The 27,219-nt window shown below is 49.3% G+C and overlaps 1 protein-coding gene across 1 annotated transcript in view; it reads right to left on the bottom strand.

The window, feature by feature from the left end:
• The window catches only part of LOC125712945 (membrane-associated phosphatidylinositol transfer protein 3-like), a 45,101-nt gene that overhangs the window by 9,440 nt on the left and 8,442 nt on the right, over nt 1-27,219 (bottom strand). The window contains exons 2-8 of the mRNA XM_048983577.1: nt 21,049-21,144; nt 16,162-16,266; nt 4,305-4,357; nt 3,793-4,016; nt 2,973-3,162; nt 1,194-1,316; nt 793-956 (exon numbers count right to left, since the gene is read on the bottom strand). Coding sequence (XP_048839534.1) covers nt 793-956; nt 1,194-1,316; nt 2,973-3,162; nt 3,793-4,016; nt 4,305-4,357; nt 16,162-16,266; nt 21,049-21,144 — 955 coding nt within the window. The remainder of the gene's footprint in view (nt 1-792; nt 957-1,193; nt 1,317-2,972; nt 3,163-3,792; nt 4,017-4,304; nt 4,358-16,161; nt 16,267-21,048; nt 21,145-27,219) is intronic.

The raw sequence follows: 27,219 nt of genomic DNA, 5'->3' as shown, positions 1-27,219 counted from the left end.
CTTTGAGTCCTTTTATAAACCGTCTACTGGGGTCAGAAAATACAGCAAATGGTTCATGAAGCTTCATTTGCCCATCACTAGTGAGCCAGATGGTCACTCATGTTTACTTGTATCGGACATTTATGAGATGGGGGGGTACATTAAGGTCAGGGTAGAGTGCTTTTGGTAAGAAAGAGGGGATGCTGAATAATAGCCCCACAATGTGGAAAATCCAGACCCTCTCCCTCATACCCTTGAACGTGGCTCTTGCATTAAAGCAGGAGCATGTTGATATTCTGTACGTGACACCAGAGCTGCTCCTGCCATGAGTATCATTTGTCAGTCGTGTGTGGGGTCAGGTCAGTGTCAGGTGGAGCCTGTAAATGATGTGGGTGCAGCCCGGACGGCACTGAGGGGGACTGGGGGTGTCACTGAGCTACTACCCTGCAGGGAAACCTCTGCAAATGGTTCCAAAACCACCAGGAAGCCTGATATTGAGTCAGCGTTCACATCTGCTTCTTTGTTGACCTTGTGTTTAACTTCTCTTTGTGTTTATAAACTGTGTCTGTGGAAATTGTGTTCTATGGAAGTGGGTCATTGGAGGAGTGAGGGGGACCATGTGAGGTGTGTCCTGTGAAGCTGTATCCAGTGACATCCGTCCAGTGGGAGGTGTCCATAAGGTCTTTTGCTCCGAAATGCTGTTCCTTTTTTTATTAATCCCTTCCTGTGAATCTATACCCCTGATCTCACAACCTTCCTGCCGCCTTTCAGCCCCCTCACCCACCCACTACACCCCACAGTCTTTGTCTCTACCTGCTGAAGAATCCCCCCCGGCCACCGTTGGGGTCACCGTCATACGAGTCGCTCTGCTTCCTGCGAAGTGTCCTACGAGGAGCCGAGACATCGACGTTGCTCTTGCTGAGCCGCTTGCTAGAGCCCAGGCTGGGGCTGGCCCCCCCCAGAAGACCAGCAGTATCCTTAAGGAAGACAGATAGATTAGAGCAGTGTTTCCAAACCCGGTCCTTGAGGACCCACAGACAGTGCAGGTTTTTGCTCCCTCCCAGCTGCTGGTAGGGAGGGAGCAAAAACTTGGACCAGAGTGGGAAACACTGGATTAGAGGTGTCTCTGTAATCTCTTAATCTCACTCTTAGGGACCCGAGGCAGGACGACCCTTAGGAGGCGATGGCGAGGGTGCGGATCTACAGCAGCCTACCTTTATGCTCTCCATGCTGTTGTTCCTGCTGCAGTCGCTGTGTGTCCCCTGGGGTGATCCGCTGCGGAGGCACAGTGCGTCAAAGCACAGCACCCCCCCGATACAATCCCCCATTAGGCACACCTGGGGGCAGCAGGGAGTCACGCTTGATCGGCCAGTTAGACATTTTGCATGGTGCCAATACCAGGTTCATAAATCGTCTTACCAAATATGTCCCCCCCCAGAGAAAATCTGTTGTTCCAGCATGCCCCTCTCAGCACTACATTTGCTATCCAGATATATCCTGATAAATCTGCTGCACAAGTAACTTGACGTTACTCCATGTGGAGGCTGTTATATGGGATAAACTACCCTGTGGTCCAGGGCTTTTCAAACTTCTTGATCCAAGGTCCATGTCAGATTTTTGTTTGAAGAATTTTCAATAACAAAACAGCATTTCAAGAACTATGATGATTTAACAATAACCTTCGATATAGACATCAGCATATAAGAATGAAGCCTGGTTTGATGCTCGCTGATCGTTCTAACCCTTTGTCAATGGGGAGTTATGCGTGTGCGAAGTTTGGTGGTTCTACGTTGTACTTTTTACTTCGAACCACATTAACCCTTTTTACATGAACCATGTTGATTCATAAGGTGCATTTTCAGCTCTGTCCAGATTAACTTGCAGTTCAGTATGTATCCGGACTGCGGTCCAGACTTTCAGAACCCCCTGCTGTAGAGACTCCATCCCCCCCGCTGTGAGATAAACACACCCACAGCTGCCCCCCAGCACCCATGTCAAAAGGTCCTTCCTTATTGGGTGCCTCCTTGAAATTCAGACTGCAGATCCATGATCAAAATAAGTGGTTAGAAGTGGTTAGAAGATGCATGAATGGATAAATGGGTGAATGAATATTTGATTACATATCATTACACTGGGTCGCTGGCACCATCAGGGTCCCATCACAATCCTCCCAAAACCACTTTGCCCCACTGCTGTCTGGTAGGAGTTTCTGCAGCCTCAGGACAGTGAGTAAGACTTTCTGACTGTTAAACAGTCCATCACCTCCCAGCTTAATGCTGTGTGTTTTTTAAAAGAACAAATTTTGCCTTCCATTTATCGGAAGTCGGAAATTCTGAATTTTCTACTGGAACGCCCCCTGGAGTTCCGGTTCAAAAAGTCGGAAGAACCTCTGCAACCCCGACCTAAGAATTCAAGATGGCTGCACTCTTCGTCAACAGAAGTGAAAGCTATAGTTGCATATTGTTTACTAGCACATGTCTTACTTCAGCACATCAGTCGTTCACATAGTACTGTCCAACCGCTACCTGTGTACATGTTGATACAGTGTTTGTATGTGCAAAATTCCATGTAATGCGTTATCAACTGATAATGCTAACAATGGCTACCAATGAACTTCTCGGACTTAAGGTGGTCTGGGCTAAATGTAAGTGAACGAAGATAAAGGCCATTTAAACTGGGCTACTTTACGCTCTGTTTATGTATTGCTTCTCGTTTGCACTATAATTGATGAGAACTATATTTCAGTGTAAGACTCCATGCATCATAAATCTGAAGCTGACATTAAAAGGTATTTTTATGAGGAAATTTTAGCAAACAAACTGAGAACTGAGGCTCATTTGGGCAGGATAAATAGGACGAGTTTAGATTTTACAGAAATATTGCCTTACTGCATTAAACAGCTATGAGGGGAATTTCTATAATATGTAACGTATTTGGACATAGAGTCAATAATCATATGATGGCATCACTGGTGAATCGTTACAGCTGTTTACCTGACCAGTGAACCCACGGCCGTCCTCAGACTGCAGGAAGCTGCGGTAAACACGGTTGGCGCGGGCGATGAGTGTGGCCACAGCGTCCCGGTAGCTTGGAGCAGCGACGGCCAGCAGGGGGAGTGCGGCCAGGGGTAGGTGGTCCACGCTGCTGGACACGCAGCTCTCCTCACAGCTGTAAGGGTTCAGGCTGCGGGCGAGAATCAGGATCTGCGCTGGCTTCAGCAGCCAATAGCGGATAGCCCACTGATCCAAGCTTGTTTTTTGAGATGGGCTCCATAATATAATAGCAGGACTCCTCTCACTGTGCTTGTGGGAGTTTTACTGATACAAAAATGTTATTAGGGCGGAGCAAAAAAATGATAGGTTCAGAGAGATAACCAATCAGATTGTAGAGGAAGTGGGTCCAAGCAATTAGAGGAGATGGTGATCTCACCGAACAAAATCATTTTTCATTCTGCCCTCAGAACATTTTTGCGTAAGTGAAACTCCCATAAACTCTCACTGCAGGGAACCTGGGGCTGGCAGCCAGTCATAGGTCCATTTCTCAGAATGGGCACAGCCAAGGGACTCGACGTATTCATGCAATGAGCTTTCCAAAGTTACAGGTACATTAATGTAGAGGGCATGGGGCTCTGCCCGTGATACTCAGCCATCCAGCTTCATGTTCTGCCAAATTCAGCCCACTTCTGGATTGTTGTTGCCGTGGTCGACAGCTGTCTGGCTCCGCCCCTCCGCTTTTGCTATCAGACCGCCCCTTTCCACTCTTCCACCTCCTTTCCATCTATAGGTTATTTCCCATTGGCCTCTCACCACTCACTTGGAGATGAGAGAGAAGGCTTCGGTGCACACGGGCGGGCAGGGCACCAGGCGGACCTGCACGTGCTGGGGGGCGCCGGCCCGTAAGTGTGCCCGCGCCATGCAGTCCAGGCCCTCTGCCAGCGTGGCCACGTCGCCCGCTTTGGCACCTGCGTCACCACCCCCGGGGTCCAGGGCATGGCTGCCATGTACCACCAGAATCAGTATGCAGGCCTTGCATTTCCTCTGGGGGGGGGGGGGGCAAAGGGGACACATCAGAGGCCAGGGGCAACACATGCTCAGCCAGGAAATGAAAAAATTAGATAGATAGATAGATAGATAGATAGATAGATAGATAGATAGATAGATAGATAGATAGATAGATAGATAGATAGATAGATAGATAGATAGATAGATAGATAGATAGATAGATAGATAGATAGATAGACAAACAGTTTGTGGTCTGCTATAATATATTTACCTACAGCATCAACAGCATAGACAAAATGGCAAAATGATATACACAAAACCTACCTCTAGGATCTCCTGGCCATCCACACTACTCTGGGAGTGCTGGAGGGGGCTTTCTGGGAAGGGGAGAGGGGTTTGGAGGCAGGTGGATAGAGAGAGAGAGAGAGAGAGAGAGAGAGAATGATTTTGGCTTTTTTGGTGCCCTGCTGGACCCGCGCATCTCATGCATCTCATGCATCTCATGCATCTCATCACATGTGCGAGTCAAAATTAAACCCTCTTCAGAAATGAATTTCAGCCCAAATTTGAATTTGAAAGGCAGAGAGACGGAGAGCGTGGGTGAGTGACTCGGGTAGCGCGCCAGTTCCACTTCCTCGTCTCCTGGTTCCTGACTCTGTTTCAGACACAGGATGTGGCGCAGGGACAGAGAGGGCCTCATACTGCTTGAAAGTTAAGAGCCCAGGAAGGGCCATTGTTCTTATGCCACTAAAAGTTGCCGTTCACCCTGACAGCTCCAGTAAACGGTACCCAGCCTGCCTGAATGGCACCTGAACATTGGGATTGCGTGGCAAAAAAAAAAAAACCTCCATCATTTCTTCTCTACCAATGGAACGGCCTCTCAGTGCCCCAAAGAAAAGCAGGCTCATTCTGCCTCCGGCTTTTTGCACTCTTGTGTTCTTTACGCTGACTGATAGCTCAGTCCACAGTTGCAGCCCTTTGTTGTGTTACATCTTCCCCATTTGCTTCTGCTAGGGAGAAAAACCAACAGCTCTGACAGCCTTTCAGTGACGGGCCTTATCTGGCAGCTCCAGTTGCGCATTTGCGAAAGCTGCCGTGGCAGCAACCCTGAGTGTGCGCCAGAGTGCTCATCAGCCTCCAGGGGGCAGCGAAGCGTCTGGCAGATTCTGTTTTCAGAGGCTCGGCCCCTGAGCCATAGGAACTGCACTGTGCCGCGCAGTGAACTCTGGCAGCAATGTGTGTCCATCATGTTTTGTCGAAAGAGAATCGAACGTAGCAAACAGAAGGAATCTGGAAACTTTTGGGTGTTGTGAACCTCGAGTGAAGCCTAGGGGGCCGCCACCATGCTGGGCTTCCGTAAGCTTAAAAAAATTCTAATAAATCAGTTGAAAAGAAAAGCATTTACAGAAGAAATCAGTGTGTCTCCTGTGTTCCTGAATGAGGTCACTGCAGGGCGGGAGGACAGAGCCATTTCTTCTGCTTTGTCAAGAACACACTCATTCCCATTGGTGCAAAGCAGCCAATGATTGCAGACTGGAGAGTAAACCCCGCCCCCTGGCCAGGCAGCCACCTAGCACATATTTGTTTAATTTAACCATGCCGTTTGCCATTTAATGAGCTGTTGTTTTCGCTTGTTTATCTCCATTAGCAGCCCATCCCAAGTCGATCACCCCTCCCTCACGCTGCTGTTCCACACACTGTCGCTGTTAATGTGGGCGGGGCCCTCCCACGAGCCAGACCCTCCGTGACCGAAGTCAGAGTCACTGATCTGGAGCATGAGGGGAGGCAGACTGGGGTGGGGGTGTGGATTGCTGGGTGGGGGGGGTATCAGTCACGTCTGGAAAAGGAAAATTAAACGCAAGCAGTTTGAATATAAAAAGAGGAGAGAGGAGCTGAGTGCGACAGAATGGCCTCTGGAGGCGGAAGGAGATTGGAACGAGGACACATTGCAGATCGATTATCGCTGCATCTTCCTCTTCATCCCTCCAGAAGCACAATGACTGTGTCCTCCTTTGGTGTTCAGCTGGGCCCATTGAGAGATGCAAGGAAGCGGCATCCATCTCTGGTGCACATGCCCCCGCCCACCACCTCTTGGGTACTTCAGTGTTAGGAACCGTTTCTCAAACAAACCCGTCTTTTTATTATTATTCTGTTTGCCGGAGTGACTTCTGACAGATTCACCTGCCGTCCGCGATCTGCTCACAGGGGCCCCAGGACAGGAACGGAGCCACATGTTACAATGACGGGTTTGAAGCTCCACTGAAAAGTTCTCCTTACCAGTCAGGCACGTAGGCGGGCAGTAAAAAATATGAGTGTGAACCCCTCTCAACATTGAGCTTCAGTCCTCCGACTAGTGAAATCCACCGAAGGCCCCCCCCTCTCTCCCCCCCCGGGATCGCACGGGTCGGCAAATCTATTGACGTATCGATAGGGTTTCCAGACCCCCCTCCATGAAGTTTGTGTCCAGCTACGGTTCTGCCCCCTGCTCTAGGAAAGCAGCGGGGAGTTGGACGGCTGGATGAACATTTGTGGAGCGTGCTCCCCCCGGCCCTGTGCTCCCCCCAGCCCTGTGCTCCCCCCGGCCCTGTGCTCCCCCCGGCCCTGTGCCCTGACCCCGGCCCTGTGCTCCCCCCGGCCCTGTGCCCTGACCCCGCCCACACCGGCACGTACAATGCACGCTTCATCTCTCCGCATCTGGGGCGCCCAGGTCTGCGTCGCGCTTCTCTCTGTCTGCTTGCTTTGCCTGCCAGCCCATTTATAGCGACCTCCTTCAAAGACCCCATCTTCACTTTCTCACAGCTGCTATTTAGCATAGTCCCCCACCCGCCCCAGTCCCGTAGGGTACCCAGGCCTACCTTGCTTGCCCTGCTCCAGTTACCAGCCTTGTCACATAATTCACAGCTCTATAGCACAGAAACCTGCAGGGGGGGGCGGGGGGGCGTGTCAATGTGCTGACATCTGAATTAGGGAACAGGGGTATATCTCAGTTTTTTAATTATCTGGGTAAGGATTGTTTAATTCCTGCCCAAATTCATCCATCTTTTAAATGCTTGATTTACTTGATCTTAGTTATGCTCATGGGGGGGGTGGGGCTGGGGGCTGGAGCCTATCACAGGCTGCGCAGGGCACAAGGTTTGGGTACACCATGCAGATGCAATAAAGGATTTTGAAATAGTATTATATTCATTACCAAGGATCACTATTCTTATCGTGGAAACTACGTCAATAGCAATATTAATAATACAATTTATTCAAAGGCACTCTTCACTCTTCAGGACACTTCATAAAGAGTGATAACAACACAATACCACCAATGGAATCAGACACACCAAAGCGACGTCACCAGCCTTCAGACTGATGATCTCAAGGTAAACTTTGCCAGTCTTCAGTTCCAGAGTTTGGCTGCAGTGTGGGAAGAGGCTCTGGCACCTGTGGGGCAGACTGTAGGTCTGGGGGGAGTGTAGGTCTGGGGGGAGTGTAGGTCTGGGGGGGATAGTAGGCCTAGGGGGGTGTGTAGGTCTGGGGGGAGTGTAAGTCTGGGAGGGAGTGAATGTCTGGGAGGGAGTGTAGGTCTGGGGGGAGTGTAGGACTGGGAGGGAGTGTAGGTCTGGGGGGGATAGTAGGCCTAGGGGGGTGTGTAGGTCTGGGGGGAGTGTAAGTCTGGGAGGGAGTGAATGTCTGGGAGGGAGTGTAGGTCTGGGGGGAGTGTAGGTCTGGGAGGGAGTGTAGGTCTGGGGGGGCAGGTCTGGGGGGAGTGTAGGTCTGGGAGGGAGTGTAGGACTGGGAGGGAGTATAAGACTGGGAGGGAGTGTAGGCCTAGGGGGGTGTGTAAGTCTGGGAGGGAGTGAAGGTCTGGGGGGAGTGTAGGTCTGGGGGGAGTGTAGGTCTGGGAGGGAGTGTAGATCTGGGGGGAGTGTAGGTCTGGGAGGGAGTGTAGGACTGGGAGGGAGTGTAGGTCTGGGGGGGTTAGGTCTGGGGGGAGTGTAGGACTGGGGGGAGTGTAGGTCTGGGGGGAGTGTAAGACTGGGAGGGAGTGTAGGTCTGGAGGGAGTGTAGGTCTGGGAGGGAGTGTAGGACTGGGAGGGAGTGTAAGTCTGGGAGGGAGTGAAGGTCTGGGGGGAGTGTAGGTCTGGGAGGAGTGTAGGTCTGGGAGGGAGTGTAGGTCTGGAGGGAATGTAGGACTGGGAGGGAGTGAAGGTCTGGGGGGAGTGTAGGTCTGGGAGGAGTGTAGGTCTGGGAGGGAGTGTAGGTCTGGAGGGAGTGTAGGTCTGGGAGGGAGTGTAGGTCTGGGGGGAGTGTAGGTCTGGGGGGAGTGTAAGACTGGGAGGGAGTGTAGGTCTGGAGGGAGTGTAGGACTGGGAGGGAGTGTAGATCTGGGGGGAGTGTAGGACTGGGAGGGAGTGTAGGTCTGGGGGGGTTAGGTCTGGGGGGAGTGTAGGACTGGGGGGAGTGTAGGTCTGGGAGGGAGTGTAGGACTGGGAGGGAGTGTAGGTCTGGGGGGGTTAGGTCTGGGGGGAGTGTAGGACTGGGGGGAGTGTAGGTCTGGGGGGAGTGTAAGACTGGGAGGGAGTGTAGGACTGGGAGGGAGTGTAGGTCTGGGGGGGTTAGGTCTGGGGGGAGTATAGGTCTGGGAGGGAGTGTAGGTCTGGGGGGAGTGTAGGTCTGGGGGGAGTGTAGGACTGGGAGGGAGTGTAAGTCTGGGAGGGAGTGAAGGTCTGGGGGGGCAGGTCTGGGGGGAGTGTAGGTCTGGGAGGGAGTGTAGGTCTGGGGGGAGTGTAGGTCTGGGAGGGAGTGTAGGTCTGGGGGGAGTGTAGGTCTGGGGGGAGTGTAGGTCTGGGAGGGAGTGTAGGACTGGGAGGGAGTGTAGGTCTGGGGGGGAGTGAAGGTCTGGGGGGAGTGTAGGTCTGGGGGGAGTGTAGGTCTGGGAGGGAGTGTAGGTCTGGGGGGAGTGTAGGTCTGGGAGGGAGTGTAGGTCTGGGGGGAGTGTAGGTCTGGGGGGAGTGTAGGACTGGGAGGGAGTGTAAGTCTGGGAGGGAGTGAAGGTCTGGGGGGAGTGTAGGTCTGGGAGGGAGTGTAGGACTGGGGGGAGTGTAGGTCTGGGAGGGAGTGTAGGTCTGGGAGGGAGTGTAGGTCTGGGGGGGTTAGGTCTGGGGGGAGTATAGGTCTGGGAGGGAGTATAGGTCTGGGAGGGAGTGTAGGTCTGGGGGGAGTGTAAGTCTGGGAGGGAGTGAAGGTCTGGGGGGAGTGTAGGTCTGGGGGGAGTATAGGTCTGGGGGGAGTATAGGTCTGGGAGGGAGTGTAGGTCTGGGGGGGTTAGGTCTGGGGGGAGTATAGGTCTGGGAGGGAGTATAGGTCTGGGAGGGAGTGTAGGTCTGGGGGGAGTGTAGGACTGGGAGGGAGTGTAAGTCTGGGAGGGAGTGAAGGTCTGGGGGGAGTGTAGGTCTGGGGGGAGTATAGGTCTGGGGGGAGTATAGGTCTGGGAGGGAGTGTAGGTCTGGGGGGGTTAGGTCTGGGGGGAGTATAGGTCTGGGAGGGAGTATAGGTCTGGGAGGGAGTGTAGGTCTGGGGGGAGTGTAGGACTGGGAGGGAGTGTAAGTCTGGGAGGGAGTGAAGGTCTGGGGGGAGTGTAGGTCTGGGGGGAGTATAGGTCTGGGGGGAGTATAGGTCTGGGAGGGAGTGTAGGTCTGGGGGGGTTAGGTCTGGGGGGAGTATAGGTCTGGGAGGGAGTATAGGTCTGGGAGGGAGTGTAGGACTGGGAGGGAGTGTAGGTCTGGGGGGGTTAGGTCTGGGGGGAGTATAGGTCTGGGAGGGAGTATAGGTCTGGGAGGGAGTGTAGGTCTGGGGGGAGTGTAGGACTGGGAGGGAGTGTAAGTCTGGGAGGGAGTGAAGGTCTGGGGGGAGTGTAGGTCTGGGGGGAGTATAGGTCTGGGGGGAGTATAGGTCTGGGAGGGAGTGTAGGTCTGGGGGGAGTGTAGGACTGGGAGGGAGTGTAGGTCTGGGGGGGTTAGGTCTGGGGGGAGTATAGGTCTGGGAGGGAGTATAGGTCTGGGAGGGAGTATAGGTCTGGGGGGAGTGTAGGACTGGGAGGGAGTGTAGGTCTGGGGGGGTTAGGTCTGGGGGGAGTATAGGTCTGGGAGGGAGTATAGGTCTGGGAGGGAGTGTAGGTCTGGGGGGAGTGTAGGTCTGGGGGGAGTATAGGTCTGGGAGGGAGTATAGGTCTGGGGGGAGTGTAGGACTGGGAGGGAGTGTAGGTCTGGGGGGGTTAGGTCTGGGGGGAGTATAGGTCTGGGAGGGAGTATAGGTCTGGGAGGGAGTGTAGGTCTGGGGGGAGTGTAGGACTGGGAGGGAGTGTAAGTCTGGGAGGGAGTGAAGGTCTGGGGGGAGTGTAGGTCTGGGGGGAGTATAGGTCTGGGGGGAGTATAGGTCTGGGAGGGAGTGTAGGTCTGGGGGGGTTAGGTCTGGGGGGAGTATAGGTCTGGGAGGGAGTATAGGTCTGGGAGGGAGTGTAGGTCTGGGGGGAGTGTAGGACTGGGAGGGAGTGTAAGTCTGGGAGGGAGTGAAGGTCTGGGGGGAGTGTAGGTCTGGGGGGAGTATAGGTCTGGGGGGAGTATAGGTCTGGGAGGGAGTGTAGGTCTGGGGGGAGTGTAGGTCTGGGGGGAGTGTAGGACTGGGAGGGAGTGTAAGTCTGGGAGGGAGTGAAGGTCTGGGGGGAGTGTAGGTCTGGGAGGAGTGTAGGTCTGGGAGGGAGTGTAGGTCTGGGAGGGAGTGAAGGACTGGGGGGAGTGTAGGTCTGGGAGGGAGTGTAGGACTGGGAGGGAGTGTAGGTTTGGGGGGAGTGTAGGTCTGGGGGGAGTGTAGGACTGGGGGGAGTGTAGGTCTGGGGGGAGTGTAGGTCTGGGAGGGATTGTAGGTCTGGGAGGGAGTGTAGGTCTGGGGGGAGTGTAGGTCTGGGGGGAGTGTAGGACTGGGAGGGAGTGTAGGTCTGGGAGGGATTGTAGGTCTGGGAGGGATTGTAGGTCTGGGGGGAGTGTAGGTCTGGGAGGGAGTGTAGGTCTGGGAGGGAGTGTAGGACTGGGAGGGAGTGTAGGACTGGGAGGGAGTGTAGGACTGGGAGGGAGTGTAGGACTGGGGGGAGTGTAGGTCTGGGAGGGAGTGTAGGACTGGGAGGGAGTGTAGGTCTGGGGGGAGTGTAGGTCTGGGGGGAGTGTAGGACTGGGGGGAGTGTAGGTCTGGGGGGAGTGTAGGTCTGGGAGGGATTGTAGGTCTGGGAGGGAGTGTAGGTCTGGGGGGAGTGTAGGTCTGGGAGGAGTGTAGGACTGGGAGGGATTGTAGGTCTGGGAGGGATTGTAGGTCTGGGAGGGATTGTAGGTCTGGGGGGAGTGTAGGTCTGGGAGGGAGTGTAGGTCTGGGAGGGAGTGTAGGTCTGGGGGGAGTGTAGGTCTGGGAGGGAGTATAGGTCTGGGAGGGAGTGTAGGTCTGGGAGGGATTGTAGGTCTGGGGGGAGTGTAGGTCTGGGAGGGAGTATAGGTCTGGGAGGGAGTGTAGGTCTGGGAGGGAGTGTAGGTCTGGGAGGGAGTGTAGGTCTGGGAGGGAGTATAGGTCTGGGAGGGAGTGTAGGTCTGGGAGGGATTGTAGGTCTGGGGGGAGTGTAGGTCTGGGAGGGAGTGTAGGTCTGGGAGGGAGTGTAGGTCTGGGAGGGAGTGTAGGTCTGGGGGGAGTGTAGGTCTGGGAGGGAGTGTAGGTCTGGGAGGGATTGTAGGTCTGGGAGGGAGTGTAGGTCTGGGGGGAGTGTAGGTCTGGGGGGAGTGTAGGTCTGGGAGGGAGTATAGGTCTGGGAGGGAGTGTAGGTCTGGGAGGGATTGTAGGTCTGGGAGGGAGTGTAGGTCTGGGGGGAGTGTAGGTCTGGGGGGAGTGTAGGTCTGGGAGGGAGTGTAGGTCTGGGGGGAGTGTAGGTCTGGGAGGGAGTGTAGGTCTGGGGGGAGTGTAGGTCTGGGAGGGAGTGTAGGTCTGGGAGGGAGTGTAGGTCTGCAGAAGATCAGTGAAAGAGAAGGGGGGCTAGATCATGAAGGGCTTTTAATGTAAAATGCAGTATTTAAAAATGTGTTGGGGGGGCACAAACACTGCAGCAGCACACTCTAACTTAATGTATTAATTAACCAGTAACTAAGTGTGATTACGTACTGATCCCATGCTTGTTCATCATTAATCATAATGGTTTATGTATTTTATGGAGTTACTATATTTATTCAAGTAAAGTGATTTACGTATTTAATGGGACACAGGGAGGCAGCGGAGAGGCATGTGGAGAGATGTCATGTGGACAGGGGTCTTGAACATGTAATTATCCTGACTGCAGAGTTCTGGATGAGCTGTAGTTGATAAAGAGGCTTACTGGTGAGACTAGAGAGAACAGGGTCACAATAGGTCAGTGTTTCCCAATCCGATCCGCGGGGACCCTCAGTCGGCCCATGTGTTTGCTCTCTCCGAAGGTCCCTGCCAGACAGTCCACATTTTTGCTCCCTCCCAATTCCCAGAGGGAGCAAAAACATGGACTGTTTATGGGTCCCTGAAGATCAGATTGAGAAACACTGCAATAGGCTATGCAGAACATAATCAGAACACTAAGCTAATCTACAGTGCTGCGCTGTGTGAAAGGTGCACAGAGTCTGGAGATGTTTCCAGTAAGGAGAAAGGCAGGCAAATAAAAAACTAAAAAATAAAGCACACACATGTTCCTTTGAGGTGCGGCCTTTCATGCTTTGCTTGTTCCTCTCTGAGAGTAAAGCAGGAGACACAGATCTTAAAGGCTACATTTTATCTAAGCAGAACAACCCAGTAAGAGTCCTTCTTGACTCACAAGCAGCCACAGAGTCACCGTTAGTTCCTGACTGCAGCCCATTGAACAGCGGAGGCCGACCTCCCAAGTCACACACACAGACCTATAAACACACCAAACCAAGGCAACCATTCCATAGCATCCCTGCTAGCCAACCCAGCATCGGTGACCTCAGTTTCATGTATCTGATGCTCATATTCAAAGCAGCTTACAGCAGAGGGAACCATGTGTGTCCCTTGGGATTTGAACCCACAACCTTTGCATCGTTAACACAGTCCTCTAGGAGCTAACTGCAGTTTCGGCTGTCCCTGAGAGAGCAGCCCCCTAGGCTAGGTCGTAGTTTTAGCAAAATTTCATTACCAGTGAGGCTTCATACTGTTGGGCAAATTAACCCCCCCCTCAATTTCCAGTATAACTCCAAACCATCCAATCTACTCCCATGTTACCAGTAAGATTCCAACTGCTCAGGTTCCCCTCACAACACCAGTAAGGCCCCATCCTGGAAAAGGCCACATTCCATCTGTTCACTGAAGGCTCCATTATTTTCTTTATTTCACCTTTCTTTTTGTGCGGGTTTAAAAAAGAATGTTCTCATTTACTCTCCATATCTAAATATACATGCTTGTCCTTGGGGACGCCTTAGTCTTTTTTTTTTGTGACTGTTTGACGTGAGTCTCTTGGTGGAGGATGTTTGCAGTAAGCAGTGGGTCGCAAGCACCTGGATCTACAGCGGAGCTTCTCCAGCTTTTTGTGTTATAAGCAAAGTTCCGTGTCACGAGCTCTCGTGTAAGTGCACTAATGCCAGAACAACTAAAAAAAGACATATAAAAGTGGGGAAAAGTCAATGAGGTACTTACTTATAAAACTGGTCCTTTTTTATCCTTGAAGCTCAGGCAGTTAATCCCGTCTATCACCGATGTCTGTGCAGGATCCATCGTAAGTGGAAAATATCATAATGGAATATGGATATAAGTAAATAAATAACTTATGTATGTAAGTATATAAAAACATTACTGTAACTAACTAGATGCCAGTAACTGGAAAATTTATACGCATGGATGCTGCCATCGCCCTACTTCAGCAGAACGTATCGTACAGAATATCGCTGACTGGGGAACAGATCGAAATTCAAAGTGCGATGACCAATGCGCATTGCTATCGCACCGTCGTTAAGTCGAAACATTGCAGGTCAAACCTTTGCAAAGTGTGGAACATTTGAAATATTGCTGTGCATATTATTGCCAAATAATCTATAAAATTTACCTGTCAAGTTACCTGAACCCATCCAAATACCTGCATTAAATGATGTGTATCAGTCACCTCACCCAGGGTTATACCTGTAGGGAAGCTGGATCGTGGGTAAAAGGATGTAGGAGGAAATAGTTTTCAACTGCTTCAGATTGCTTCTATAGTTAACAAAATAATTTTAACGGAATTAAAAATCGGACTAGTTTGTTTTCTTTGTTGTACTGCATGGTGATGACCTCATAATCAGCATCTAACAAAAGAACACTCTGGAATTTGTGTTTACGAATAGCCGCCTGGCATAATCTGAGTGCCGTCACACCCGGACAGTCGGATAATGAGATGCAGACACCCACGCGTGTGGCGTCCGCAGAGCAAGTCATGTGATGTGGAAGTAGGCGATGGTGCTGAAAACTTTACTGTGAGGATGCGAGATGGATTGGCGCAGAAAAACCCACCAGGAAAATGGACTCAGTGCCGTGGCAAGAAGGACCGAAAGAAGAAAACCACATTTGATCCAGGGAAACAGGACCTAAGGCTATAGATTGCATCAAATCTGAAATTAATTGCTTAATTTAAGCACTTATTTGCTTAGCAATTAAATTTTCCCTAACTTCTGTTTCAGGTATGACAGTGGTAAGAAGCTCACGCCATAATCATACGTATTAATCATCAATAAGCTAACAAGGCCTTTAACAGAAGCCATATGAGGGCAGTAGAGGTTGTGAGTAGTGGCTGGTAGGGTCAGGCAGGGATAGACTCACAATGAGGGAACTCAAAGAGATCTCTGCCGTCTCAGCAGGGACTGCAGATGGGACCCGAGGAGGGGGCTGAATCAGGTGCTGCATGAGCCCGCATGGCTGTGGGGGAGGAGACTTGGCTCAAGTTACTTCAGACCAAAACGAAAAACAAAGAAAACCAATTTTTTACACTTTGAGATGTATGAGAAACTGTGAAATTAGCCCATCCGCCAAAATTCCAGTCAGCGGATTGTCACTCCTGCCATCCTCCCACATTCCTCGGCGAAGCAATGCTTCAGGTAGCTTACTGTCACATATAAACTAAGCCACAAAATTTACAATTTCATGCTTCTTTTTCCTTCATTGTATTTTTTTTGTTTTGCTGGAGTTTAGTCTATTATTTATTTTAAATTTTTTCTTCATTTACAGCAAAGCTGTACCAGGGACATGACGTTTTATTCAGAGGTATCAGTGCCGGTGTTGTACCTTATTGGCCCACTCTCACTGTCTGCCATCAAAGGCAGAGTTCGCCCTCTAAATGCCTTTGTGAGAACATGAGGCTGTCGTTCAGCTTCGTGGTGCCCAGGCCACTCCGCAGTTTTGGAGCCTGTTGAGCAGGCAGGGGGTGAAGACTACAAAGACTGAACGGCATAAATATGGATTACTACGCTCTACTCCATCCTCTCTTTAAATTCATTACTGTATCTCCCCTCCTTCAGTCATCTCTTCTTCTCTCTCTCCCACAGTATCAGACGCTCTCTGACTCGCAAGTCTAAAGATCTCAGAGAGCTGGCAGGCGAGACGATGACAGTGTAGGAATCCAATCCAAAATGCTACTGACCTCAGTGGCAGCAGAAAGGACAGAGGAGAGGCAGGTCCTTGCACAATCATACAAGTGTCAAGGCATTCTGCATATGAGAGAGACCCCCAGTGCTGAGAAACCCTGATGCTCTTGGCCCCACTGTCAAAGAAGCACCAGTTTACCGAATTAAGTGAAAGTGTCTACTAAACGAGCCTGTCACCTCCGGAAGCTGCAGCTATCTTTCCTTAGGAATCTGTTTTTAGAAAAACTGAACTGAAGGAGCAGACGACTGTTACGTCGCACCGCTCACTGGCACAGGAGAGACCGCTGCCCAGAGTGACTCATGGCTTACACAGTTTATGCTGTGCCTGTCTGCAGAGTGACTCAAGAGTCGTGCGGAGAATAACAACCCAGCAGTAATTTCATTATCCATGTCCGCCTCTTTGAGCTTTTCCGTTGCGAGTTTTGTGGGGAGAAAAAAAACGCCAGCAGTTTTAAGTCGTCCGTGTGGAGTAGACGGACGATTATGACATCATAACACAGGAAGTTGCCACCTACCTCGAGTGCGACCTTGGTGCCCCAGGGTCTCAATTTGCTCCACCAGGTCATTGGAGTTCCACTGACTCATGCCCAGGAGGATGGCGCTCTTCCCTTCCACCATTTCTGCCACAAAAGAGTATAGAGAACCGGGTAAAGCCAGAGTCACGGGCTGTAGGACGGCGTGGGCCGCAGGCAGTGACAGCATCCCCCGTCTGTTTGTGCTTTCGACAGGGAGCCAAAGGAATCATCTTTGATCTTTGACCTTGACGATACAGACAGAAAGAATCAAGTGTTTCATGTAACAACCGACACGTGCAGAGGTGCAACAGCACCTGAGGGTCTGGGCGGATCTGCTCAAATAGGAGCAAGAAAATTATCTTCAGAAAAAAACACCCGGACGCTCGCACTAACGCACAAAGAAGGCTAAAATGTAAGTGAGATATAAATGAAAGCACTGTGACTCATTTAAGGGAGGGAAGAAAAGTGGGGGAGAGGGAGAGAAATCCGAACATGCGAGCTTGTACAGACCAGACATGCACTCCTGCGCTGTGGCAGATGGTGTCACAGGAGCCAAGACCGCAACCGGCTGCAAAGTCACTGAAAGCCGACGTAAGAGACCGAATACAAACATCGACATCCAGAGAGAAACGCCGGAATGCCAGCGATACGGGACGAGATAATAATAAAGCCTTTGCCATCCATCTGGGGCAGAAGCTCAGGGGTCTCCACTATCAACAGGGCCTCAAAATTTACCCCCCATCACGGCCAATAACTTTTACTGCCCCCACCTTGGCTTCCATATGGTACCTGCCTTATACACCATGCCAACGTCCCACCCCTCCCCACACCCACAAAAAAACCACAAAAAAAAAAATCCCATCAGCCACTTCTCTGGTCCCTTGACCCATAAAGTGTCCCTGCTGGTGCGCCGGATGAAACTAGTGAGTAAAATCAAATGAATGAACAGCCTCTTTAACGATCATCACCGTCACGCTCCTATATTAACAATGAACAAAAACCTTTTAAATGAATTGAAGAGCAAACGTCCGAAACTCGCACAGTCCACGGGAATTTTACGAAAACTCTGCAGCGAACTACATGTGGATTGCGTGAGTTTTATTTCCCTTCACTGTAACATGTGATGAGGAAGCATGACTTTAGGTCATTGGCGGCCTCGTCTCAAAAACATCACCGAATGGATTGAGTGATGTTTTGGAATTTGCTCTTCAATTTGCACATCCAGCTGTCCACTCTGGACAAGCAGTGAGTGTAATATAATTAAGACAGTTTGTGTTTGCCTGTCGTTGAGTTCAATCAGGATTTTGTGGTGGTGTTTAAAACAATGAAAACTGTCCGTGCTTGTAATTGGCCCTCATAAAACATCTGCACTCAGTTAAACCCAATGGAATGGACCTCTGCTGTGATACGCCACGGAACTCTCCGGCTCATCTTATGCAACTCTGGGAGAGGAATACGTCAGAAATGCATTCTGTTTTCTTGCCAGCAATCCCATGTAACATGAAGTGGCATTTGACATTAAATACTTTCACACGAATAACTTTAATTACTGGGTTTCAGTCCAGTCTCTTAGCCAGGGTATAATTAAGTTTAGCATCTCAGCGTATTTAACAGCAGCAGGACTGAAACATAATAAACTGGTTTTTAAAAACCCTGCTCCATGCCTGTCAGGCGTGTTTAAATTGCTTAACCAGCATCGCATAACATCTACCTTTACAGCCCCGTATCAACAACGCAGAATCACACAATGTGCGATTCAGCCTGTGAGCTGATGAGGCCTGTCTGGATGGAAGGTGTTTGCTAAGTGTTTGGTCCATATATCTTCTGTACGATGCATGGAAGGGCTGCTCCAGCAGTACTGCCGCCGAGGACGACACTTTGAAGAGGATCCCTTCATGTTTTTATACAGCTGTTTGCAGTGAGCATAAACACGGTCCCTTACTAAAACCGCTAGATATTTTGTTCAAGATGTTCAGGTCATGTGCATTTTTCAAAGGTACAACATTAGGGCACCTCAGGGACTGCAAGTAGCAGTCGTTCAAGCTCAGGACATATGTCACACTCTGTAATGACATCACAATGATGTGACCAGTCAAAAGTCACAACACAAGAGAGGCCGAAATGTTTGGACAAGTTGCAGAGATAGAATATGCACATGGTCTGAAAGGCAGTTGAGCGAAAGGAAATTCATTATACAGAGTGAGACAGATGATCTGTATGCACAAAGACAAACTTCATCTATGCACATGACAACCCACAGACCCGCATATGCCTGGGTAACTGAATTCATCAACAAGCTCTGTCTTGTTCCAAGAATATGTGAAATGAAAAATAATAAGCTGGGTTTTTTACTCTGCGTATTGAGATATCACGCCGTGATTTCAATCACCCTCCGCATTGAAGTGGGCACGTGACATTCCCTCTAAAAGAAAAATAACAAAGCGATAAGTGGGAAATTGAGGCACAGAGGGGTGGAACGAGATCTATGGGACATTTTATGGTGTTCTGAAAACTCGACTCTCCTGCATTTCATCCCCTTTGATGTCCTGATTAAATGAAAGGTAAAGATTGCAGACGGCTATGGATTAGGGATGAAACTAGTATGTCGACTAAGCAAATAGGAGATGCTGTGTCATTCTGGAATGTTCCGATCTCTGAACTTTGCTGCACAGCAAAAGAAGAATATTTAAGCACCTGCATATTAATCGGAATTGTACTGTGACCTTCCAGAATGTAGAGATTCGTCAAAAAGTTGCTCATGAATTATCATGGTCATGTATTTCTTCAGAGAGAAAGTGGTCATTCTAGGCTCAGGAGTACCGGAGAATATAATGATTCCATTCCGAGATGTACCAGTGATTGTTAATGCAAGATACTGTTTGAATATCAGGCCACCTGTTTACATGAATGTTCTATATACTTAAAGGAATCACATGGCGGTCTCACATTATCAGTTTGTATTAAGACATAGGAAAGAGGGCCCAAATCAATTAGTATATTATTATGGTCACATGGCTCTTGTGCCTTTTCTGCAACTTTGATGAGTGTCCACAATAACTCCAAAAACACGATTACCCACGAATGTCAAGAAAAGAAATTATGTGTATAACATGTAGTTCTCAAAGGAGGAAAAAATCCACTATGGTGTCTTTTGTTGACCTTAGAAAATGCACCAAGACGCCTGCCAGCTCTTCCTCGCACATCTTAATGATCTGCTTTTCCACTGATCGAACTAAAACACTCTAATATGATATTTCACACAGTATTGTCTTCATTTCACAGAAAGACAGCTTACTGAATTAACTTCAACCCCAAACTGGTCTCACAATTTCCGTTTAATAAACTCAGAATTAATTTGAAGAAATTATTATTTTGAAGAAGGAAATGTCTGGGAAAATTGATGGATGTACTTTATTAATCGCAAGCAGGAAAAAAAATTCATATACTTATACATTAAAAAAATAAATTCCAGGAAAGAAGCCGGGTGGTGTTTCAGGTGGAGGTATTACAGGATCATCCCTCCTCCCCCGCCCCAGGGTCCCCATTGATAATATTAGGAAGGGGGGGGGGTGGGGGGGTGTCCTGTATGTCTTCAGAGTGAAAGTCTAGTACCAGGGAATGTACTGCAATATTTTGTGAGGAACTTAGTCATTGAGTGAGTTTTTCTTTATCACTGTCACAAACAGCCGTGGTGGAGGGTGGGGGTAGGGGTGGGGGGGGTGTGTTATCACAGTTGGAGCTGTGGCTGAGGAGCGAGGCATGCTGGGAATGCGGAATGGACTTCGGGCCTGGCTCAGCCGCAGTGCCGGTCATGGGCATCCAGTGACAGCCTGTGGCCGTCTGAACATTTCACTGCGACTTCAGCTCCCATCTGCATTCTCAGGGGCGGTCTGGCCGGGCGGAACTCCGAGCTCCTGCACTAAAGAGGCCCCCTTTGTTCTGTGTTTGCTCATGCCGTTTTGTGAAAGGTTTCTGATCTGCAAGGATCCTGGTCTCTAGTCATACCGATGAATATTCATGAGCAGATAATGAGTGGAATATTCAAACGACAGCCTCCAAACACAAACCCAGCACCGATGAATATTGATAGGCAAGTGTTTCCAGTTTCCACTTTTGACACAGGCTGCTGTGGGACCTATTTCTGGAAAAGTCTCCGACTATATTATGCAGGTCTTCCCCTGAATCCCCCCCCCACACAGAATTAACTGACTTACAGTAAGCAGCCCTGCTGAGTTTAGTGAAATATACACCTCATATAGAGGGGAAATACAATAAGGGCCGAATACGCTGCTAGTTAAAAACCCCCGTCACCATTTCCTGACTAAACCAGTGATTCTCACACCAGTGCTCGGGGACCCCCAGAGAAGGGAACTGGGAGAGAGCAACATGGACCATCTGGGGGGGTCCCCAAGGACTGGTTTGAGAAACACTGCAGTAAACCATCACTGTTACTCAGTAAACCGTCACCATTACTCACTAAAGCACTACTCAAAACCTCTTGCAGCAGCTTTCCTCACTAAATTGGGCGCCATCTAGAATCCCTAAGATTCTAGAGTCTCTCTCCCTCCCCCATATACACCCCCAGCTCAGACAGCGCAGACAGCGATCACCTGTACCATGTGACTCATCTCAAGGTGCCCCATCCTGTCAGATGTTTGCCATCAGTAATCAGAATCCTTGGGCTCCCAGGAGGATGGTTTTTGTTAAAGGCAGATAATTCTGTCAGACTCAATTAAATATTCACTCTGGGAGACCTAACAAAGTGCCCCCCCCACCCTCCCCAAGGTTCCACCCACGTCCCCCCCGTTCTCTGAAAGACATTTTTCAATGTGCACTGGAGCGAGGAAGCAACCAAAGAGAAGCAGAGAAGATCAGGGGCCGACTTACCCCGAGCATCGAAAAACTCGTCATCTGAGCTGTCGATGGACTCCTGTGCAATGTTCTGCAACCGCCACTTGGGGGCGCTGAATTTGTATGTGGCGGCTAGAGGGCAGAGGAGAAACAAGGAAAGTTAGTGGTTAATTGTACAAAATGTCTCAAGACACATTCACCACCGAGCGTCTGTGTATTCCTGTAAAGCACCCTTCTTTCCCACAAGTCGAGCAGAGCACGGGAAGTAAAAACGCTTCACAGCGTGGGTCAAGCCAGGAATTGTGGGTAAAACAGCATTCGCTGATGGTTAGGGAAGCATCCTGCTGAAACACTGCATCCGCCACGTTCCGCTTGCCCGTATTTCACCAAAAGATGGTGTGTTAGTCAGTGTGGTTCCACTAAATTGAAGGACACTGTACCGCTAGACTAGCGCTTTATTTATGAAAAAAGAGCTGTGCAGTTAAAAAGCAGCTTTGGGGCTCTGGAGACTGGTGTCCAATTAGAACTGGGTCAGAACATAGCGGGTTCAGAGCAGGAACTTATGACATTTGTAGCAGTGTGTGGATATCAGTAAAACACAAAATCAAACTAATGCAGCCCTTAAAGATGCTAATCACAGGACAAAAGCCTAGAAAGGAAATATGCCTGTGTGTGTGTGTGTGTGTGTGTGTGTGTGTGTGTGTGTGTGTGTGTGTGTGTGTGTGAGAGAGAGAGGGTATATCTACCCTCTGGTCCCCATAAAGGAAAACTCTATTTTATAAAAATCAGTGACTGCTATGAAAAAACTAAAAATGCAAAAAACTCTTGTATTTTACTTGGTTACTTATGGTTATGGTTAGGGCTGGGTGGGGGTTAAGGTTGTCATAGTTAGCGTTAGCATTTTTCCCATAGAAGTGAATGGGCGGGCCCCATAAGGATAGGTATACCCTACATGTGCATGTGTGTGTGTGTGTATGTGTGCGTGTGTGCGTGTGTTCCCCACAATGTAATAAAAACCTGCTATTTTGATGTTGTGGGGACCATTTTTCAGGTCCCCACAAAGATCTGTGACTGCAATCAAAAATCTAAAAATGCCAAAGGTCTCGTATTTTATTTGGTTACTTATAGCTAAGGTTAGGGCTTGGTAGTGGTTAAGGTCATCATGTTAGCATTAGAGTTTCCGTCATAGAAATGAATGCAGTCCCCACAAAGATATAATTACAAACCTGTGTGTGTGTGTGTGTGTGTGTATGCGTATATTATATATATTATATATTATAGATATATTACATTTTGATAAAAACCTGCTGTTTCAACATTGTGGGGGCAATTTTTTCTGTCCCTACAAGGGCAAACTCATTTTTATAAAAATTTGTGACTGCAAATTAATGATGCATTTATATAACACTTTTCAAGGCACCCAAAGCACTTTACAGGGCAGTTTCCCCATCACACACTAGGACCCACACAGACCACAGGATGGGCTAACCGGCTGGCCACACCGACACCTCTTCCAGGAGAAACCCAGCTTTCCAAGGTGGTCTCCCATCCACACACTGGACACACCCCAGCCTGCTTAGCTTCAGGTGGATTACCTAGTCTGAGCTGCAGGCGGGATGGCTGCTGCATAAGGGCGTCATTGTTGAGATTAGGGTTTTTCCCACAGAGATGAATGGATGGTCCCCAAAACAATAAGAATACAAACGTGTGTGTGTGTGTGTGTGTGTGTGTGTGTGTGTGTGTGTGTGTGTGTGTGTGTGTGTGTGTGTGTGTGTGTGTGTGTGTGTGTGTGTGCGTGTGCCATGTTTTGACCCATCCAGGTGGCCCATCGAAGGTTGCCAGGTGCCCCATGTGGACTGTACAGTCAGAATCACTGTGAGCACAATCCTCGTTTCGGTCAGATGTAGAGGCAACCAGCAAGAGCAGTGAGAGGGATGTAAAAACATTCAGAGACAGGAAAGAAGCGAAGAGCCGACTTTGCCAAGTGGTCCCTCTTTTAAAAGGCACACGGAGAGACGGCGGGTTGGTGTGTTCTGACCTCCTGAGACTACCTGAGCCTTGGCATTCCATCCTCCCACTTATCTCTACCGCAGACGGCTGAACTGCATGAAACAGTCCATCTTTAATTAAAAACTGGGCAGCAAAGAACGGCTGCGTGCTGAATTTGCACGATGTGTGCAGCAGGTAGTGACCTGGCATCAGAGACCCGCCGGACCTCCTGAAACGGAGAGACAGAGAAGGACACCTAATACTTAAATATTTAAACACATAAACATTATAACACATACAGAGATTTATAGGTGGGTCCAGGCCCATAGCTGGTGTATTTAATTACTACAAACCGGTCCTGATGTAATAATCTACTGTCATGGCAACTGGTGGTATTACAATTTTGACGTTTTAAATATAATTTTTATTTTTATATTATTTTCAGTTTTCGTTTGGAATACAGTTTAGTTTTAATTAGTTTCAATATAGTTTTATTAGTCTTTATTTTTAGATATATTTCTATTTAGCTTTTGAGCATTTTAATTTCAGTTTAAGTTTTAGTAATTTTATTTCCAGGGACAGACTGAAAGTTGTAGAGCTATTTGATGTGTCTGATCTTTGGAGAATCCCACATGAATACACAGCGCACATTATGCACTAATGTCCTCAATATGGGCGAACCATGTCCCGGACATTATCTATGCTAATTAGACATATACAAATCATTACTTTAGCTAAACAGTATTTTTATGTGGCAGTAGAAAGTATTTGATCTTTGTTTTTATTTTATTTCTGCTAGTTTTGGAAGCAATATTTCGTAATGCTTTACATTTCCAGCCCCATCATATTTCCTTCATAGAGCATTCATAGAGCATTCATAGAGCATTCATAAAGAGTACGTAAGTATACTGCAGTGTAAGCGCCATTTATACAGAATGGTGTATTTTCTGTTTAAGTAAATGATTATAATATTTTGTGTGAAACCTGCTATTTTATGTAGCGCATCGCACAAAAAAAAGGCTTCGGTTAGTTGTTTCATTTGGTTTGCGACGAATCAGAGGAGCAATAAATTTTACTTTTTGAATGTTAAAAATAAAGAAGTGGACGTCAGGAGCCACACGGTTGCTTTACTGTGATACTGTGGTAACCTATGTACCAATTTAACGCGTAAACAGTCTACCGTCATTCATTTCATAGAAGTGGTCAAATGTTTCAGATTGTTGACATAAAGAATAATGTTTTTCACCTATGATTAACATTACGCGTAGCATCGTAATATTCTTTAACAGCTGTATTACAAGTCAATAAAAACATTATACAATAACAAACATTATTATCATATTATGTTTGTTATGAATGTGCATTAAAGCTGCTAAGGTTTGTTAGCATGTTATGGTGTAAGTACATTGCTTATGAATGTTCTATGAATGCATTAGAAGACATTATGAAGGTGCAGTTAATGAAAAGCTTTACCCAGTATTTACAGTATCAGTTCAATTGTAGTTTTGATTTTTTTTTCGTATCTTATTTTATTTCAGTTATAAAAAAATGTTTTAGTTCTCATTAGCGATAGTAACTCTCCAGTGTGAACATCACCAGCTTTTCATGTGCAGCATAACTGCGCTTGGTCTGGTTCAGTGGTTCAATAATCGCCCCCGACAAAGCGACCGCCAGCTTCTACCCAGGCCTGTGAAAAGTAAATAAAGAATGAAATAACTGGCTAATGGCAGTCATTGGCCAAGTTTAGCTGCATCTATTCCTTTGCCCCTAATTGGACGATCGGTCCATTTTCTCCCACATCTTAGCAGCTCCTCTGATCTTGGTAGAAACGGGCATCTAAAGCAGAGAGAGAGAACCGGCATCTAAAGCAGAGAGAGAGAACCGGTGTCTAAAGCAAAGAGAGAGAACCGGCGTCTAAAGCAGAGAGAGAGAACCGGCATCTAAAGCAGAGAGAGAGAATGGGCGTCTAAAGCAGAGAGAGAGAACCGGCGTCTAAAGCAGAGAGAGAGAACCGGCATTTAAAGCAGAGAGAGAGAACGGGCGTCTAAAGCAGAGAGAGAGAACCGGCGTCTAAAGCAGAGAGAGAGAACCGGCGTCTAAAGCAGAGAGAGAGAACCGGCGTCTAAAGCAGAGAGAGAGAACCGGCGTCTAAAGCAGAGAGAGAGAACCGGCGTCTAAAGCAGAGAGAGAGAACCGGCGTCTAAAGCAGAGAGAGAGAACCGGCATCTAAAGCAGAGAGAGAGAACGGGCGTCTAAAGCAGAGAGAGAGAACGGGCATCTAAAGCAGAGAGAGAGAACCGGCATCTAAAGCAGAGAGAGAGAACGGGCGTCTAAAGCAGAGAGAGAGAACGGGCATCTAAAGCAGAGAGAGAAAACCGGCATCTAAAGCAGAGAGAGAGAACGGGCATCTAAAGCAGAGAGAGAGAACCGGCATCTAAAGCAGAGAGAGAGAACGGGCGTCTAAAGCAGAGAGAGAGAACGGGCATCTAAAGCAGAGAGAGAGAACCGGCATCTAAAGCAGAGAGAGAGAACCGGCATCTAAAGCAGAGAGAGAGAACCGGCATCTAAAGCAGAGAGAGTGCTATTAACGATGTGTCCGTGATCCTTATCGGCTTCTTTCCACCCCGCGGGCCTTACGATGGCACAGCTTTCTTTCACACATCAGAACGTCAGTCACCAAAGCAGTAGACAGTCATTGATGGAGTTGATCGTATTCTGAACTGTATGAATTAAAGGAGGTCAGAAAGAATGAAAGGGGTAATAAAGCAGGGCAAAGTTCTCAAACATGAATCAACTGAAGCTAAAGCACTAGCGCAGGCTGCAATAATGCTCTCGTAGTCATCAGTCACACAGGCATGGTGCTGTGCTAATCAGCACCCCAAGAGGAATGTCGATGTCATTGCAGGTTGGTTTTTAAGTGACTTCTCAAAGGTTCAATAGCTTGGACCCTCCTGGACCTCATGATGATGACCTTCCATGCATATGCCATGTCCTAGGCTACCTGGTGGGTAATTTGTCAATTTAGATGAGCAACTGTTTTAGATTCATCAAGCGCATACACACACACACACACACACACACAGGTTTGTAAGTTTACCTTTGTAGGGACTCTCCATTCATTCCTATGGGGAAAACTGTAATCCCAACGACACCCTTAACCCCTACCGAGCCCTAGCCTTTACCATAAATAACCAAAGTACAAGACTCTTGGCACGTTTACTTTATTGATTGCATTCACAGACCTTTGTGGACACACACACACACACACACACACACACACTGAACATACTGAACACATAGTGCCCCCACGCACGCTGAACCCTGCAGCCTCACGGATCACAAAAAAGCACTCGAGTGCTCAAAATCACCACCCCCCTCAGCTGCAATTTCAAACCTCTTCGCGCAACGCTGCCAGCTCCCACCACTGCATAAATGAATGAGCGCGCCGACAGAAGAGCGGAGGCAGAAGTGTTGAGCTCCCCCTAGCCCCCCCATCCCCGGCCCTTGCTATTTTTAGCCCTGCGCCGAATCCCGGCCTGTTGTGTGAGGCGCGGTGAAAGGCAGATCCTGACGGAAACGTGGGACAGAGGCGGTGGTGATTCATCAGGAGGCAGGCGGCAAGCGGGGCACGGACGTGCAGGCGGACAGAGGGGGGGCGAGCGGACACACAGGTTAAGGCAGGGGGGCGGACAGGCATGCGGGCGGGCAGGTGGGCGGACGGGTGGGCAAGTAGGCGGGCGGACGGGCGGATGGGCGTACAGGCGGACAGGTGGGCAGGTGGACAGGCGGGCGGTCAGGCAGGCGGGCAGGCGGACGGACATGTGGACAGGCGGGTGGGCGAGCAGGCGGGCAGGCGGACGGACATGTGGACAGGCGGGTGGGCGAGCAGGCGGGCGGATGGGCGGACAGGCAGACATGCGGGTGGACAGGCGGACAGGCGGACAGGCAGGCGAGCGGACGGGCGGGCATGTAGGCGGGCGGATAGGCATACAGGCAGACAGGCGGGCAGGTGGACATGTGGGTGGACAGGCGGACAGGCGGACAGGCAGGCGAGCGGACGGGCGGGCATGTAGGCGGGCGGATAGGCATACAGGCAGACAGGCGGGCAGGTGGACATGCAGGTGGACAGGCGGACAGGCGGGCGGTCAGGCAGGCGGGCGGATGGACAGGCAGGCGGGCGGACGGGCGGGCAAGTAGGCGGGCGGATAGGCATACAGG

This window comes from Brienomyrus brachyistius, chromosome 18 (assembly GCF_023856365.1).
Source record: "Brienomyrus brachyistius isolate T26 chromosome 18, BBRACH_0.4, whole genome shotgun sequence".
NCBI lineage: Eukaryota > Metazoa > Chordata > Actinopteri > Osteoglossiformes > Mormyridae > Brienomyrus > Brienomyrus brachyistius.
This window is presented reverse-complemented; position numbering and strand designations above follow the sequence as displayed.